Source organism: Ambystoma mexicanum, chromosome 1q (assembly GCF_040938575.1).
Source record: "Ambystoma mexicanum isolate Mex_15411 chromosome 1q, UKY_AmexF1_1, whole genome shotgun sequence".
Taxonomy (NCBI): Eukaryota; Metazoa; Chordata; class Amphibia; order Caudata; family Ambystomatidae; genus Ambystoma; species Ambystoma mexicanum.
In genome coordinates this window covers 345,621,875-345,640,356 of record NC_090922.1, presented here as the reverse complement: position 1 = coordinate 345,640,356, position 18,482 = coordinate 345,621,875, and the positions used below count along the sequence as shown (strand labels likewise).

Below are 18,482 nucleotides of genomic sequence, written 5' to 3'. Positions count from 1 at the left end.
CCCCCGCTTTTTTCCTGGCCGTCGCGGAGACGACGGAGTCCGGGGTAGGCTGCGCCCGGAGGCACAGGGGGGCCGTGTCCGGGACCCGGTACTTTTTCTCGTACCGGTCTCTTCTAGCTGGCGTCGTGGAAGGGTTCTTGAGGAGGGTGAGGCCCTCCTCCCAAATGTCATCCAATAGAGGCACTGCGAGGACCGTCTTCCTCTTGGCCTCGCGCCGCTGATAAAGGAAACCTTCCTTCTCCTCAGGGCAGAGTTGGAAAAGCTTGGATGCCCTGGCGATCATGGAATCATGGAGTGGAACGATCCAATCTCGTCGGGCGGAGAAGCCCTGGTGGGAGGCGACGACGGTACATCCTCGTCGTCCGTACCCGTCGCTGCCGTGTCAGTCCCCGTATCATCCCCTCGGGTGGACGGGGAGGAGGGCTGGAAGGGGCGCGACGGCTGAAAAGGAGGAGGAGGGTGGATCCTTCTTTTCTTGGTAGGGGGAACCCCAGAAGGTCCCGGTTCTGGGTCCCCCGACGGGAGAGGTTCCGTCGGCAACGGTAGTCTCGTCCTTATCTCTGAGCATAAGGACTGTATAGCCAACAAAATGGCCGCCGAGCTGTCTCGCGGCGCTGGCAGAGGGGAATCCGACGGGCGATCAGGGGCCCCGTCGGTACCCTCGACGATGTCGTCACCCGCGTCGGGATCCATCCCGACGGGCCGGTCTTCTTCCACGCCGAGGCCGTGGCTTAAGACTTCGACCAGCTCCTCCTCCGAGGTTGAGGCCGAATCTACGACGCCCTGCCCCCCCCCCTTTTTCTTCCCCACGGGGGATTTCACAGGGGTCCTATCGATGGGCACAAAAGAGGACTCCCTCCGAGGTGGCAGGGAGACTCTGAGCCCCGAGGTCGCCACCACTGGCGTAGCCTCCACAGGCTGAGCCAGGGCCGCCGCGACAGACTCGATAGAGGGCTTGGCCGGATGGATTAAGGCCTTCACCACCTTAGGTGCGCTCACCGCCTTATCCTTGAGGGGGGGGGGGGGGGGGGGGAACAGTGCCTCGCTCCCCCTCCGCCTTCGAGCTCGACCGGGGCCTCTCTAGGAGCCTCGCCGGGTGCTCGGCCTTCCTCTTACCCGACCCAGAGCGTTGGCTCGTGGTTGATGGTGCCGGGGAGGGTGCGCCCAGCCTGGCGCACGTAGAGCCCGACCGTTCGGCGCTCCCGGTGCCAGCGGACTCGCAGTGCTTGGCCTTGTGTTGGACCCCCTTCGCCGGGGCGTCCTCAAAGGTCTTAGAAGACCGCTCGGATTTCTTCCTCTTCTTCTCGCCGGACGGGCTCTTCCCTTCCAGCCAGTTGGCGAGACGTTGATGGCGGTCCTTCATGGTCCGCTCCGACATGTTGCCGCAAAACGCAGTGTCCTTCTCCACGTGCGTCTTGTCCTCATGTAGGCAGTAAAGACAAAAAGAGTGTTCGTCCTCCTTGAAGACGTTCTGCAGCTGGCATCTAGGGCAGACCCTGAACAGCTTTCCGGGCGTCGAGCTTCCCTTCTCCTGGGCCATGACCGGGCCTGAGAAACTTCTGGAGTCCTCCAAAAGCGTAGCTCGACGAAATCTTCACCCTTGAGGGGCGCAGACGAATCCGACACGGGTCCCCGTTGATCGGATGGAGAGTCGGTGGAGCTTGAGGCTCTTTTGACCGAAAAAACGAAGTTTTTGAGAAAAAACGTGAAAAAATAGCACTAACGCTCGAGAGCAATAGCACGAGGATCCCAACACATGAACGTGCGGTAAAAATCTGAAGATGGCTGCCAGAGGCGGTGCTTAGGTAGAGGGCAGTCATTGGCTGTGGTCAGTATGACGCAGAGACCAGTGATTGGTTATTACTACGAAAGACAGATCAGAAACTAAACTGATACTGGTTTTTTCTTTACCGAGGATTCCCAGCCTGACGACGGGGAATATTCATGAGCATGTGAATCCATGCCAGACCCCATGCTGGAGAAAGTAAGTTTCTTTGTTCATTTTTCTCCGATTGGTTTGACAGTCTGTCATTCAGGGGTCATGCTTGGTTTTGCTGAAGCACAATGGGGATATGAACGGGCATGGCAGGGCCTTATTAGTAACAGTAGTTTGAGGAAGAATAGATAAAAATATTGTCAGAGCAGCATCATTTTAAGGTAAAATACCCTTTTCAATTGGGGCTTTGGGCTAGCAGCAAAGCAACACTGCTTTTCACTATTTTTGTATAAGTAAGAACACATCGGCAAGCTTCCTCAGTGTGCCCCCTTGTTCCATCCTACCCCATATGTGCTTAGCAAGATGGCGCAGGCATCTTTTTGTCGCTGCAAAACGCAGTTTTGAGGCCATGGTGCTCACTGGAGCCAGCGCAGCCATTTTGTTGTTTCTGCTGAAATGCAGCTTGGGGAAGTACAGCTGAGTTGGGTCAATATATCCCACAACAAGGAGGTGTCTGGTTTCAGAGGCCTTCCGCCCCATGAACAAAGGCAGTCCCCATGCCAAGGGAGATTAACGATCTCCAGGTAGATCAGGAGAGACCCCACCCGAGGAGAAGCAGCAGCAAGGATGACACCAGCGAGGCACTGATTGGGAGATTTTCCAATACCCCTACTGTTACGACTTGAAGGGGTCTCCTACTCCATAGGCAGCCTCTGCCCTACTCAGATCTGCACAACAAAGCAGAGCGCCTGGATTAGAACTTTTCGTTTGCCCTGCAGTTCTAGATGTTCCAGGGCAGGAGAACAGCACATATCAGCCAGTCTGGTTGAAGGGCTGCAGCCGATCGTCCCTCCAAGAAGAACAGCAGAAGCGGACAGCAGGCAGCTTCCAAGAACAACCTTACCTACGAGACAAACAAGTTACTTACCCTGGTAACATTCGTTTGATTGGATTTGCCTCCCACGTATTCCTTATCTTATGATATTTCCAATATCCAGCTTAGCTGCTTAGGAAATACTTGTCAGCAGAGGTCGCTGCGCGTCGCTGCCTGTCTACTCAATGTCCCTCAGAGGCCTCTGTCTCGATGTCAACATCAACAAAGGCATATATAGCACAGGCAGCGTCTGTTGGCTTCAGTTTTGACGAAAGTAGGATTTATCCCATACCCGACTGTTACTCATACTGAGAGCGCTGATTGCAACAGCAAAGGAAATTCTACTGCGGGGTAGGTTGGGAGGGGCGATAAGGAATACGTGGGAGGAACATCCAATCAGAAAAACGTTACCAGGGGTAAGTAACTGGTCCTTTGAATGGATTGCGTCTTCCCACGTATTCCTTACCTTTTGATAGACGCCCAAACCAGTTCTAGTATTCTTGGAGGAGGGAGTCAGAAATTTCCATGACAATTTAGGAGTTCTCACAGGCCTGTGTGCACAGAATGCAACACTGCCTTACCAAATAAGCCTTCCCGGCTTGAAGAAGAATCTAAACTAATGTTTGGTGAAAGTGGGTACGGACGACCATGTGGCAGCCGCACGAATTTCTTTAATTGGTACTCCCCTCTGTAATGCAGATTAAGTAGCCACGCCCCTGGTCGAATTAGCCTGAAGGCCCTGTGGAGGATCTTTTCCCACCAATCTGTAGCATTCAAATATTGCCAGTATTATCCATTTGGATAACATCTGTTTACTGACTGCCATACCCAACTTGTGGCTTGTGTAGCGAACAAACAGTTGGTCATCTCATCTTAGTCTTGCTATTCGGATGATATAGAAACTTTGTGCATGTTTAGGATCAAGACTGTAGCCTCTCCTCTTCCTTTCCAGGGTGCAGTGCAGAGAAGGGTAAAATGACGGTAATGTTATTTTCGGAGTCAGGTGGAATTCAGATACAAATTAGGGTAAAAAGGTGGGTTTCACCTTAAGGACCTTGTCCTTCTACAAAATAATGTATGGAGGCTTGCAGGATAAAGCCTGAAGTTCACTCACCCTCCAGGCAGATGTAATGCCCACTACAAGGATGGTTTTTAAGGTTAGCAACCTTAAAAGACAGGAGGGTATAGGGTCGAAAGGAGCACACACATTTTTACACCAAGTTAAGATTGCAAACCAGGACTTGAAAAGGGATTGAAGGGAAAACAAGTCAATCTTTTTGGGAATTGTATTAGAGGAATTTTGAACTTAGAAAGCTCCTCCAAAGTGCGCTTAAATATAGAAAGCGACGCAATATATCCTTTAATAGTACCAATCTGGAGCCCCAGATTAGCTAGGTATAACAAAAAGGATAACACTGGTATTTTACATGTACATGGCTCAACATCCTGATCTCTGCACCAGCTGCAGAATTGGTTCCATTGGCAGCGGTACAAAGACTTAGTTGCTGGCCTTCTAGCCGAAAGGAAATTCTTCATTACGTCATTTGGGAGGTCCCAATCTTGGTATCTTAGCCTCTTAGAAACCATGCTTGAAGGCAGCATGTCTTGATCTCTGGCTGGAGAACCCAAACGTCCTCTTACGAGAGAAGATCCTCGCTTTGTGGAAGACGTATTGGAGGGCAGATGGACATTTCCAGAAGTACCATGTGCTCCTGGCCCAATCCGGGGCAATAAGGATCATGGATTTCCTGAACTTTCTCAACCTCCCGATTGCGTAAGGAATGACGGGGACTGGAGGAAATGCGTACAGGAGTGGAAACCCCCAGTCCACCACAAATGCGACTCCTATAGATCCTCTTGGGGGAAATTACCAGGAGCAGAATAGTTTGCACTTTAGGTTGACAATTGTCGCAAACAAATGCACTTGAGGGGTTCCCCAAAGGGTGAAGATCGTGGGAGACTGCCCTGCCTGCTCAGAGCGCCAGCCGCCGTATTCTCCACTACGGCCAGGTGAACTGCTGATAGAGATTCCTTCTTGAATTGCCCAGAACCAGACCTGCATTACCTCTCTGCACAGTGGTAGTGACCATACACCTCTCTTGTTGAGGTAGTACATGGTCACTGTTGTCCATCATAATCAGGACTCATCAGGATGTTCTGCCCCGCCCCCCGCACCAAGGGCAGAAAGGCCTTCAGTGCTGGTCTGATTGCCCTCATCTCCAACAGGTTGATATATAGTTTGGACTCCCATGGAGACCATCAACCGCTGATTGTCAGGTCGTTGGTATGTGCTCCCCACCCCGTGAGTGAGGCAACAGTTACTACCTTTATCTTTGGCCATAGTTGCCAAAATGGTTCTCCTTTTAAAAGGTTGTCCTTGCAGGCCCACCACATCAGATCCTGAGCGACTGCTTGGGATCTGAAGGAGATCGGACATCCTGCCTGAGAATTGAGGCCACAGAGTCCTGAGAGCCCACTGGAGAGATGTCATTCTCAGGAGTGCCTCTGGCACCAGAAAAATATAGGATGCCATGAGGCCTAACAACCTCAGAAAGTCAAAGGCCAGGAGACGCTGCGCACTCTTGAAACTTTGTGACCATCTGCAGAATGTCTTGAGTCCTCACCTCTGGTGGCAAGGCTTTTCCGAGGGATGCATCTAGGACTGCTCCAATGAATGTGAGCTTCTGGGATGGTATTATGTTAGACTTGTTGAAGTTGAGGGAGAAGCCCAGTCTGAAGGGAGTGACAGGTGTAGCTGAGATGTTTCAGGGCCTGTTCGGGAGAATGTGCCCTGATCAGCCAATTGTCTAGGTTGGGGTAAATGTGAATTCCTCAGCCGCCCTGCTCCCAAGACTCGCTGTCACACCGCCATTAACTTGGTGAAATCCCTCGGGCAGAGGTCTGCCTAAATGGCAGAACTCGAAACTGATAATGAGACCCGCCAACCATGAACCTCAGGTACTTTCTGTGATTGAGATGGATTGGCACATGAAAGTAAGCATCGTGAAGGTCCAATGATACCATCCAGTCCTGAATCTGGAGGGCCTGAAGGATCTGAGAAACGGTAACCATCCTGAACTTGTTCAAGTCTCTTATGTCAAAAATGGGTCTCAAACCTCCATCTTTTTTGGAATTGAAAACTATGGGGAGTACCAACCCTGGTTCCTCTCCACTACAGGTACTAGTTCCATAGCACCTTTCTCCAGCAGAGTTCATATTTTCTGCACCAGGAGCGGATCTGGAACTTTAAAAGAGCTGTTTGCCGGTGGATGACTAAGGCTTTTTTAGAAAAGGAAGATAGCCTGCCATTCTTTCAGATGCTGTGAGAGTCTGCCTCCCACTGGGGTCTTGTAAACTAAGGCCTCAAAGAGGTTTTGGGGCAGCTGACGGCAAAGTAGCTGCTGCTGAGGCTGTCTTAGGACCTCTTCCCTGTCCACCACTGGGAAATCATCTTTGGCCTCTTTTGAACAGACGGTCCTTTGCCTCTTCCAAATCCCCTTCAGGGCGCACCCATGGGGCGATTAGAGGTGGTCTAATCGCAGCACCAAGGGATTTGGCTGCTGCCTTTGAAGTTTGCAGTTTCTCCAGGCTTTCATTTGCCTTGCTATTGAACAAGTATGTGCCGTCAAAAGGGCATGTTAAGCAGTCTGGATTGTACATCTGGAGCAAATCCGGACTTCCTTAACCAGGCAAATCTGCACATTACTAGCCGCCATTGCTCTGCGGATACCGTCAGCAGAGTCGAGACCAGTCTGGAGGTATTCACACATAGCATCTTTACCATCCTTGACTATGTAAAAAGAGGGATAGTAGGTTAGGCATTTTGTCTTGTGGTTGAGGTGGCAGTCCGTACCACCAGACTCTGTAGATGGGTAGTTTGGTAAGTAATAGGGGTCACTGCTGGACACCCTGTATTTAGAAATCAGTTTTACTGTCGGATTCAATTCAGACGCCTCCCAATTGGTATTTATGCGTTTTTGTATAGCTATATGAAAATAATTGCGTCTTCCTGAGGTCCCCTGTCCAGAATATCTGTCAGATCATCTCGTTCGAAAACTGGGCTTGGTCTACCCCATCCCACGTAACGCAGCCACCCTCGACATTAACTGCCTGTAGGGTACTTCTGCATGATCAGATGAGTTTGATCTGCCAAACTGCCTCTGGTGAGGTGTCCAAAGCACTAGCATTATGTAGGCAATCTTGAAGGTCTTTTATGCTGGACTCTTCAGATATTAGGGTCTCAGGAACTGATAGTGTACAATATTGGAGGCCAAAAGGTCTTGATTCATTAGATGATGGGTCTGCGTCATCATAAATCGAGGGAAGAGACTTGAAAAATAATCAGCACTAGGTAAAGGGGTATACGATTTTTCAATAATACCCGATGGTGTAATGATATTCGTTAACATAAAGGTGCCGGGATTGTTGACACTGTTGATGTCGAGGCGTTGATGCCTGTACTTGTGAAACTCGCCAACGACAAAAACGAACAAAGGGACCTAACCTGGTTTGGCACGCAGAGTAAATCTCGAGGATCTTTCCAAAAAGAATTGGCAAAAAGAGAAAACCGGGTGCATTGTGACAAAAATGGCACCTATGGGTGCTTTACCATGGCTGTGAACGCAGCCTGCGGTAAAATCCCATAATGGAGGTACAATGTAAACCACTGCCACCAGCCATTGAGTGAGGAAAGGGTAACAGAAAACTTACATGAGAAGCTAGACAAAGGGGATATCAAGCAAACCCTGCAGCACCCTATTGTAAGATAGTGTGTGCTGGGTCTAGAAAGTTACAAGTGTAATTAAAGTCAATTTCACTTCACTGCTCTTGCAAACAGTTTATCCAGGAGAAGGTATTTAAACCTATTGTGAAATCTAAAAGTCTTCCCTGGGTCACTGCACTGAAGGTGCAGTGTGACAATCTAAATGATGATGCCTATGGAGTTCGTCTGACTCCACAAACAAAACAAACAGTTCAAATCACATTAAAATACAGAGAGTGGGGAAAAGGATCTCACTCGCAAGGTTAAAAAAAATCAAGTCCTCAAAATCCAGCAAAGGTGCTGGGGGTCTCTAAGGTAGAGAGAAATTAGCACATTTCTGAGAATACTCCTCAACACTAGTCTTTCAACCGTTAAGGCTAAAGCGGAACGCATCATTGGGATGGACATTGGGAGAAACTATAATTGGACCTTCAGACTGAATATCAACGGTTGTGTAAGTGAATTTATGAGAATTAGGGATCTTAAAACTAATACAAAACGATTAGCAGCTCAAGCAAAAAAGATCAATTTAAGATTGGTAGCTTCTCCATGGTTCCGCTGATAACGTTCTACAAGCAAAAAGCAGCCCCAATAATTTATTACGGTGCAGAGGCGTTGTTGGGCATACCCTGGGAGACGCGGGAAACGCTAGAGGTAATACTTTGGCATAGAGTGTTAAGTTTTCAAAATTGTGTGCCGATAACAGTAATCGGATACGAGCTAGGGCTGGTGTCCTTGTACGTGACAGGGGTAAGGTCAACGCGAACACTTTTAAAGGAAAATCTGCGAAGACCGCAAAATTCAGTTTGAAATTTTGAGGGGGCAGGGAAATTGACTGAACATTAACACTGTGGTGCAATGCATGCAATAATGTTATCATTGGGAGTGTCAGAAGAACAGAGCAAAACCAGATTCAGTGTAAAGAGTATTGTGGGCAGGCGATTGGAGAGAAACATGACAACATAGTATAAGCTGTTTATACATTTGAGGGAGGATGTTAAACATGTAAATAGGTAACCTAAATAAATGGAAGTTTCCGAGTAGATCTCGCTATCAATTCATTTGTTTTTGCATGCATCTATTATCCACCAAGGAAATTAGATTCAGAAATGTGGGAACGTACGACAATGATGAGGGGTGTCGAGGTTGTAAAGGAATAAACGAGGTGGAATCACTCAAACATCTAGTCATGGACTGTACAGAGTTAAAGGATTGGAGAAATACATATTCAGGTGAATTTAGATGGGAATACCCATTGGTTGAGGAAGAGAAATGGTGGGAAATACTATGTGGGGGGCACACATTTTAGGATGACATTTGCCCTAATAAGAGTCCTGGAAGTTACCAGATTTCTCTCTATTAAGGGTGGAGGAAACGAGAGAAAGCTATGGGATTTTAAGATGTATTGATGAATTGAATTGTGTATTTAAGGATAAGCAAGTTTCTTTTGTGGAAATGTTAGTTTTTTATATTTAAAGAAGGAGTTGATGTGAATAAGGATGGAATGAAATTATTAAAAGTTTGTAATAAACTGAATAAAAAAAACTTTATAAAACAAAAATATAGATAGCAGTGTACAGGTACCTGCTTGCCTCTTGTTTGGATCTTTGTTTTCACTTCTCATTTGCTCAGGTTCTGGTCTTGGCATCCTGTGCACTTCAACTGCAAGAGAAGTTAACGAAATTAACTTTTTGGTCATGTAATTCATAATCTGCCTGTATTACTTCAGGCTTCAACATCTAAGGTAGACCAATCCTTGTAACATTGCTCTAGGGTTGAAAGTATGTCTGCCACCCAAGTATTCTACCTTTAATTATCCACCACAGGGGAAAGGTAGAGGTTTCCCAGTCACATGTGTGAGGTGCAAGAGGAGACTTATTTTCATAGAACCCTCCTTCCTGTACTTAAGAGCTGAATTTGTAAAATTAACAAGCATCATGAGTGCACACAATTTCGGGCTTCAAGGACCATCCCTAAACATTTAAGATCAAGGCACAATTTTGAAACAGCGCTATATTCCGCCCCCACCAGATATGCAAAGTACAGGCCTATTTTATGCACCAATATTAAGCCACTACATACAACAAATATAAAGGAACAGGTGCTCAGATGTCTGAGCTGAGCATTGCACAGGTTATTCATTCAGATCAGCGGCACAAGAAACATCTTCCATCAAGAGAGTCTCACCTATGCTACTCTGATGTGGAGACTGCCTCCATAATTAGAAAAGGCTTTTCTTTCATAGGAATTGCTACAATGAATGTTTGTATTTCAAGTAATATGGGTAGCCTTCGCATCTGAAACACCGATGGACTCTTTCGAAATGGTAGAGTTGGGTTGCTATTGTAAATTTCACGAAAGCCTCGAACATCAAATCCCCTTCACCAACTGACAAGCATCAGGCTCAGAGGTGACACTCTGCAGTATAACCCCTCCAAGTCAATTCAGGGAACACGTTTTTTCTGCACTCAGTTATTCCTCCACAGCCAAGACAGCTTTAACTTAACCCATCTTAAAGCAATTATCTACCCAAAATCATCTGATAAATGGGCCATGGGGGAAGAGTTGTGGCAGATTACAGAATTATCTACGGGGCTAAATATACTAGCAACGTTATTATGTACGGAAGAGATGGTTATCCCGTTGAGACAGTTGTTTAAAGTTAATTGTACCTCTTAGTGCTATTGTATTAAAAGGCTCCTGTATTTAGCTCTGCTAATCTTGGACCCTGCTACTTTTTAGAAGTTATCAAATGTATCTAACATTTGTAGTTGGGTGTCTGCAATGGTCAGTTAAGAGCCTAACCACTGTTAATACCAACTGTAAACCCACTCCATGGTGGCAAAGCATAAGGGGTGGTAAAAAAATGGGGCCCTAAAAATGAAAATTATTCACCATAGTGACTCAGTCCATAGTCCCCTATCCTCCATACTTGTGGGCGTCCAACATGGGATGTTACCGGAACCTTTGCCAGCAGAAAATTTGAGCTTCCGATTTAAATTTAGTAGCGCGCGGGGTGCAGCCTCTGGCGTGGGTGCGCCCGCCCCCTTACCTCAGTCCCTAATATTAGTCACAGCATACAAGCAGGGGAAGGTGTGTGGGACATATGGAGGAAGGGAACTATGGACTAGTAGTACTCTAGTCACAACAGTGGGTCACTTTACTCATACGTATCATCCCCTTTCCTACAGCCTTGTGGATGATGCCACTGAACAAGACTATAGGTTGGAGCCGTAACAACTTGCCTCATATCTAGGATGAAGCAAAAAGGTTCTTCAGAACCGCGTGAACTAATTTAGCATCGCGCCTGGAGCTGGTGTCCATTGAGTAGTGCCTACAGAAGGCCGACTAGTGGTCCAAGTAGCAGCCTTGCTAATGACATCCCAAGAAGCAGGTCTCTGAAACGCGACGGCTGTGGCCTAGGTTCTGACCGCATGGCCACGAATTTGCTCAGGAAATGGTCTGCCCATGGCTGTGCATGCCTCCGAAACGGCCAGAACCAATCAAGGGGCAATGGAAGCCTGAGAGCCGGGGGAGGAGTCCCCAAAGTCACAAACAATGCCTCAGACTTTCTGAAGGATTTCGTCAGAGAAAACGAGGTCTACGGAATGCAGGCCCTCTATGCCTCCAACTGAGGGTTCAAGAAGCACAGGGGCCAGCAGATCTGATTCAGATGAAATGGAGACCACCTTGGAAAAGAGGTTTGGGGGAGTGTGCAAGATGACCTTGTTGTGAAACATGCTGAAGGGCTTGCATGAGGACAATGCCTGCAGTTCACTAATCCTGTGTGCAGAGGTGAGAGCCACCAGTAAAACAGTCTTTAGTTTCATCAAGCGGATGTCCACAGAGGCCATCGGCTCAAAAGGCTTGTGCGGCAAAGCCGCCAGTACCACAGTGAGTATCCAGACTGGGCCCGGCCTATTGACGGCTCGAAAAAACCTAGACAACCCCCTACGGTGGGCCTTAACCACCGGGTTGGCCGCAGAAAACACATGCTATGGGGAATTCTTGTAAGACCGAATTGCCACCAAATAAGTGCTGCAAGTATCCAACTGAAATCCAGAACAAGTCAGGTGTGCTGAAAAAGCCAGTATGTCATCCAGGATAAGTGACAGGATCCAGACCCTTGTCACAAGCCCAATGGCAGAACCATGTCCATTTACTCTTACAATGGGACCGAGTCGAGTGCCTCCTGATATGCTGAACGATGTCCCCAGTTGTCACCCAAAAATTGAGCATGTTGAACCCCCAGCTGGTCAGAAACGAGGCCGCCAGCATGAGCTTGGCCGGGTCCAGATGCTCCACTGCCCGCCCTGTGCATCAGGAATCCCCTGTTGGAGATCGGAAGGTGGACGGGACCCTGGGAGTACAACTGCAGCAGATCCAAAAACCAGCGTCTTGAAGTCAAGTGGGGGGCAATCAGGATGAGGCTGCAACCCAACAAAGCCTTTCTTGGAAAGTCTCTTTTCTAATCGCAGTAACAGAGGCGAGTAAGTGAGCTTCAGGCTCTTTCTGTGGAGCATCCGTTCATTTTCCACAAGGACAAGATTGTGCATCGCACTCATCCCTCCTTCCTGCCTAAGATGGTTACCGATTTTTCATTTGAATCAATCTCCTCACCTGATATGATAGGTTATTTATAACATGCTTAATACCCAGAAGTTCCCAAGCGTGGACCCAGGGATCGAACCTGTGCTGCTGTTTGTCTTGCTTCCAAGACGAGCATGTTGCCACTGAGCTATCCTCCAGAGTATGCAAGGGGGGAGGACGGGGCGGGGGGGATGGGAGGAGGTAGTCGGGGGGAGAGGCGTACCAGAGGCAGAGACTCGAGGGAGGTGATGCAGGCTGATTTTTACAGTGAATCCCCAAGCCACCACCAAGAAACGTCCAACCACTATTATGTGATAAAACAGTACTTTCATATAAAATCAGGTTCAAGTAAATATATACATCAATAAATAACTCACTTTGTACTCGGGTAACACTATCCTAATAATGAAAAATGCACACATCTATGTGGTACCACAAAATAACCTGGATTCAATTTAGAATGCACCAACCGCTGACAGTTATTTAAAAACATGGCAATCAAAGCACTGGATAATGTTATGTAAAGAACATTTATACTGTGCACTATAACCACCGTAGTGGTCCCCTGGCGCTCTGGCGGATCTGAGAAGGGAAGAGGGTGGGATGAGTTAGTAAGGTTGAGCGGGAAAAGAGAAAGAGCTGTGATGTGCTGTTGGCAGCCTCAGTTGAGTTAACAGTGTTTGCTGGGCGTGGGTGTGCTTTTCGGTTAGTAGCCGTTGCGCAAGTCTATGTGCTCTGTTTTGATGTAGTGAAGTGCATGCGGTTTGTAGTGCTTTGGAGGTGTGGTTGTGTACAGTGTGAGAGTTGTAGGCAGAGGGGAGAGACTGTTTAGGTTGGTTAGTGGCATTGCTATAGAGAGGCGGCGCATGCTAATCTTCACAATCATGTCTAGATGTGGTGCAAGCTAATCTTTACGATTCTATCTAGATGTGACGTTATGCTAATCTTCACCATTCTGTCTGGATGTGATTGATTCAAACTAATTTTCGAGCATAGACCTTACTGTATAAAGGCAGGTTAGATTAGGAACACAGGCAGAATGCTTTCTTTAAAGTAGACAGGCAATACTGTGCGAGGATTAACACCCACCCCCCAACCTGGAAGGGTAAACTTAAGGTGTACTTTATCCTGTATATTACAGCCCAGTCCAAGTAGGTTTGATAGGTTTGATAATGCTCTGCTTCTTTTTCTACAGGACCCATTACCCCAAAAGTACTTGGGCAGTCACAGGATCGCAGGATCCAAGATGAATCTGGGACCCCTGGATGATTCATGCGAATGGAAGATTCTCTTCCTTGTCACAGTACCTTGGGTGCCTTGGCAGGTGATGTGGTGGAGTTTCTTGGCCTTACTCGACGAGACCCCTAAAGGATGGATTCCCCTCGCCCCTTGAAAGGAGGAGTCACTGGGAAGTTGATAAGAAAAAAGGAACTAAGCAGGGTCGGAAAGGCAGCACGTTCGCTTGCCAAATAGCTTCAGGCAACCTGGACACAAACACTGGACTGGACTATGGACCCTCACCAAGTCTGGATACCCGAAACGTAGTCTTTGGATTTTGGTGGGGAGGAACCCACCTGCTGACACTACTGCAGGCAGCAATGCAGGCCTTCTCCTGCGTGGAAAAGTGGATATATGTTGTGGCAGAGATGCCCCTTAATGGATTCAATGATTTGGAACTTTTGCCACTTCACATTTTGCTTATTTTGTATGAACCCTTATGCTTTAAATGCCATATTGTTGTGTCCTAATGCTTATATATAGCTTGTCCCAAATGCACAGTTAAATTCACATAGGTGTGCTTGTTTGGCCTCAGTTGTCCTAGGGAGCCAAATGTAGATCCTGGTAGCTGTTGGTGCCAAACCAACCACGCTCTTCTAGGCTACAAGCAGGAGATAATAGCGTGCAGCTCCCTTCAATTTCGAACCCTGTGCTGTTCACAAAAATAAAGTCTAAAAATTGGGCAAAACCGTCAGGCAAAAGGAACACCACAAATGGAACGCTGTCTGGACAATAACATTCCATATTCTCTTTGTATAACCAGACACCCAGGCACCACAGACCATGCAGATTGCTAACATGGAGAATTCTTTGAAGTCATTTCTCTCTGCAACCCCTTTCCAGAACTGAAACAAATGGCACAAAAATAGTCTTGGGAGGAATTAATTTTAAGTAGAGTTTTTCAGAGCAACCACACATACACTGTTACAGGAACAGACCTGTAGACACAGACATTTTAATCCTTTGGGTGAACAACTCGACAGCACAGTATATGCCGATCGTGTATCAACCAGATTTCATGCCGCAGAAAGGGCAACATCCATGTTCCACTCAATCGCTCATAGTAAAACAGGGCCAATCAGTTTGTGTCCTGTTACAATTTAAAAGGTTAGGCTGCCACAATTCAATAGAACCCAAACGACCATTTATGGATGCAAACCTAGATTTTCTGGTCTAAGATGAGGAATCATGGAAGCAAACGTTGGTAAACAAAAAGAAAAAGCTAGAAACAGATCAACATAAAAACGAATGTGGCTGCCTCCATTTTAAGTGTTTAGCATTGTCAACTACAAACAGCTCCTCTTCATCTGCATGGTTATTCCAAATTTACAGTGGCACTCAAGTTTGACCATACCCTACCACCAGAATGTTCCGTACAAGAAGATAACCCAGACGTTTATGCAAAACCTTCACCGAAATCCTCAGCGATTGCCTGCCATTAGGCGAGAAACTGCTTCCAAGCATAGAATAAAGCATAAGGTAACAATCACCAGTAAACAACTCTAAATAGCATTGAACTGAGTGGACATTTAATAACAGTACCTCTCTTCTGCTCTTGACTCTCCATTGTCCTTTGGATAGTAGATGCTAAAGGCCTTGCAGGTGCTGGACTTCTCCTACCAACAGGGCCAGTAGGAGGTAAATGTGAAGCTGGTGTTGTCTGTACAGATTGTTCCACAGTTGGACTCTTTCTCAAAGGATCTAAATGAGGACTAGCACGTCCTACAACAAACAATAATGCAGGCTTTAACTATTTGGAACAAAATCTACATTCTACTGCAATATAAAAGCTTGAAAACTACAACAAACAAGTTACTTACCGGTAACGCTTGTTCTCCAGCATGGGTCGTGCATGGATTTGCATGCCAAGAATAGTCCCAGATGTCCAGCTGGGAATCCTTCGTAAAAAACGGCATCATCACGTTTATAGCATATTGCTATCACTTTGGCCAATAATGCCCCAACCAATGACACTCGTTCTCCTTAGCAGCACCCCCGGTTGCCATCTTCAGATTTGGTCACGCAGGTAAAGTGGCATAAGGACCCAAGAGGAGCCACATAGGGGAAGGAGGGAATATTTGCATGTGAATCCATACTGGAAAAGAACAAAATGACTTACCCCTGGTAATGTTCTTTCGACTGGATGTTCCTCCAACGTATTCCTCATTTTATGTTATCTTTCAGTGCCAGCTGCTTCTGAAATAATTCAGAGGATGCCGTGGGCTGTCCCTAGACGGCATCGGTCTGCTCTCGAGCAAGTCACTGATGGTGTATATATAGCATGCACTGCACAGATTACTTCAGTACCAAATTTTGCTGCTTCTGGCATCAGGACACCGGCATTCGCAAGGTCAAAAGACCAGGCACTTAAGATGTAATACATGGAAATTCTACTGATGGGTAGGATGGGAGAGGCGATGGGAATACCTGGGAGGAACATCCAGTCGAAAGAACAAGTAATTTGTTTTTAGAAAGGATTAGGTCCTCCCACATACTCCTTAATTTACGATACACTCCCAAAGCAGTATTGTGTTGGAGGTGGGAGATGGCAATTCCAGACAGTAATATTTTCTGAAAGTATGCAAAGAGGACCAAGTGGCAGCCACACAAATATCTTGCACCGGCACACCACCTTCCAAAAACCGATTAAGTGGACACAACCCTTGTCGAATGCGCTCAAGCCCACAGGAACATACTTTCCAGCTAATTTATAGCAGTTAGTGATGGAATTATCGAGTGGGATAACATCTGTTACTGCCAGTCCTAGTCAGTGTCCAGTGTACCCAATAAACTCCTGGTCATCTATTCTCAACTTTGCCATTTTAGAGATGTAAAAGCTTTAAGCCCTAAAGGATGTCAAGGTGTGGAAGTCTCTCCTCACCAGGGTGAGATGGAGAGTTAAGTTGGAAGAAGTATTTTTGGAAAAATGTGAAACTTAAGATACCACCTTTGGGAGAAAGGTGTGACGGACTCTCAAGATGACTTTCTCTTTGAAGGTGGTGGTGGTGGTGGTAAACTGCGGGTTGCACGACAGAGCCTGCAATTAGCTCAGTCGGTTATAGACGCGAGGAAAACTGGCTTCAATGTTACCATCCTTAAAAGACAAGAATGAAGCAGCTCAAAAGGAGCACACAAGGTCTTTCAGGACCAAGTTCAAAACCCAAACAGAAACCCATCAGTGAGCCCTTCCAAAAATTGTATAAGGAACAAGTTACTTACCTGCAACTGTTCTCCAGCATGGGTCTGGCATGGATTCACGTGCTCATGAATATTCCCCGTCGTCAGGCTGGGAATCCTCAGTAAAGGAAAAAAGTTTCACTTTAGTTTATAAAAACTGGCTTGCTCCTATAAACCGATCACTGAACTCTGGGTCATACTGCCACCAGCCAATGACTGCCCTATCCCTAAGCCCCTCCTCTGGCAGCCATCTTCAGATTTGGTAGCACGTAAAGTCGCAGTAAAACCAAAAGAGCCGCAGAGGGGCAGGCAGGAGGGTTCGCATGAGAATCCATGCCAGACCCATGCTGAAGAACAGTTACAGGTAAGTAACTTGTTCCTTCTGCAGCATGGGGTCTAGAATGGATTCACGTGCTCATGAATAAAGATTACACAGAAATACATAATTATACAATCGCGGGAGGAGCAAGGCTCAACAGAAGCAATCTTACAACCTCACCAGGCTCACCTTCAAACGAACAAGTGGCGCAGCACTGCTTGGCCGACTCTGGACTCCTCCCTGGAATCCCTGTCCATGCAGTGTAATTTCGTGAAGGTATGCGTCGACCTCCACGTAGCAGCCTAGCAAATGGCCAGCAGGGGAACACCAGACACCAACGCCGTCGAGGTCGTAGCAGCGATCGCTCTGGTAGAATGGGCTCTCGGACGGCCAGGCAGCGGCCGGTTTGCCAACCGGTGACAATGAGCGATGCAGCCTGAGAGCCACCCTGAAATGGAAGCCTTGGACAGGGCCTTCACAGCGCAAGATTTCACAAAACGCTGAGAAGTCTACCGGAAACTTTGTGCAGGCCACAAAACTTTAGCGCTCGAGCCACATCCAGCAAGTGCAAAGGCCCCTCAGCCGGCGACAAAGGCATCGGAAAAAATACAGGCAACACTAAGGGTTCGTCGAGATAAAATTCTGACGGGAACTTTGACATGAAGGAGTGGTGCATCCAAAGCACCACCCCCGTTTCGTGGAAAGTCAAATAAGGCTGCTTGCAGGACAAGGCCTGGATATCACCTACTCTGGCAGAGGTGATGGCCATGAGGAAAGCGGTCTTCCAAGACAGAAACATGGGGAGAACTTGATGCATAGGCTCGAAGGGAGGACCCAGGAGCCGAGTCAATACCACATTGAGTTCCCACACAAGGACTGGCGGGAACGAACAGAGCAGTCCCCTGACGAACTCTGACTACAAAGTGGTACCAAAGGGAGGACCGTCCTGGAAATCGGGTGTAGCGGGAAAAGGCCACCAGATGAACCTTGATGGAGGTGTGCACCAGCCCTGATTTAGCAAAGAACATGTACAGATGAACTTATGGGCCGTGACCCTCAAGGGGTTAATCTTCTGCGACCGACACCAAATCGCAAAAGGCGTCCATTTGTGTCTGTAGCATTTAAGAGTCAGCGTCACCCTGACAAGGACCTCCCTGCAGTCCACCGGCAGCTCTTAACTACCAAACTCTAATACTGCAGGAGCCATGCCATCAGGTTCAGCGATCTTGCGTCATGGTGCAGGATTGCGCCACCTTCCCTGGCGAACAGACCTGCGACCACTGGTAACTTGAATGGCGGGGATGCCAACATGCAGAGAAGGTCCGGGTACCAGATCTGCCTTGACCACGCTGGTCCAAAGAGGATCATCCTGCACCGGTACTGTCTGAGTCGACTGGTGACTCATAGCAGCAACAGAGGGAACGTGTATAGAAACATGCCTTACCAACGGAAGGAGAATACGGCCCCATGCGCCCCGGCTGGGGAAACCTGCTGGCAAACCTCTGGTACTTGGTGTTCGATCTGTTTGCGAAAAGCAACGATCAGA

General features: G+C 47.5%; 1 protein-coding gene across 1 annotated transcript in view; it reads right to left on the bottom strand.

Moving 5' to 3' along the window:
- LSM14A (LSM14A mRNA processing body assembly factor) overlaps positions 1 to 18,482 on the bottom strand; it is a 777,373-nt gene that overhangs the window by 296,998 nt on the left and 461,893 nt on the right. Inside the window, exons 5-6 of the mRNA XM_069639395.1 lie at positions 14,983 to 15,162; positions 9,157 to 9,234 (exon numbers count right to left, since the gene is read on the bottom strand). Of these exons, the coding sequence (XP_069495496.1) occupies positions 9,157 to 9,234; positions 14,983 to 15,162 (258 nt within the window). The remainder of the gene's footprint in view (positions 1 to 9,156; positions 9,235 to 14,982; positions 15,163 to 18,482) is intronic.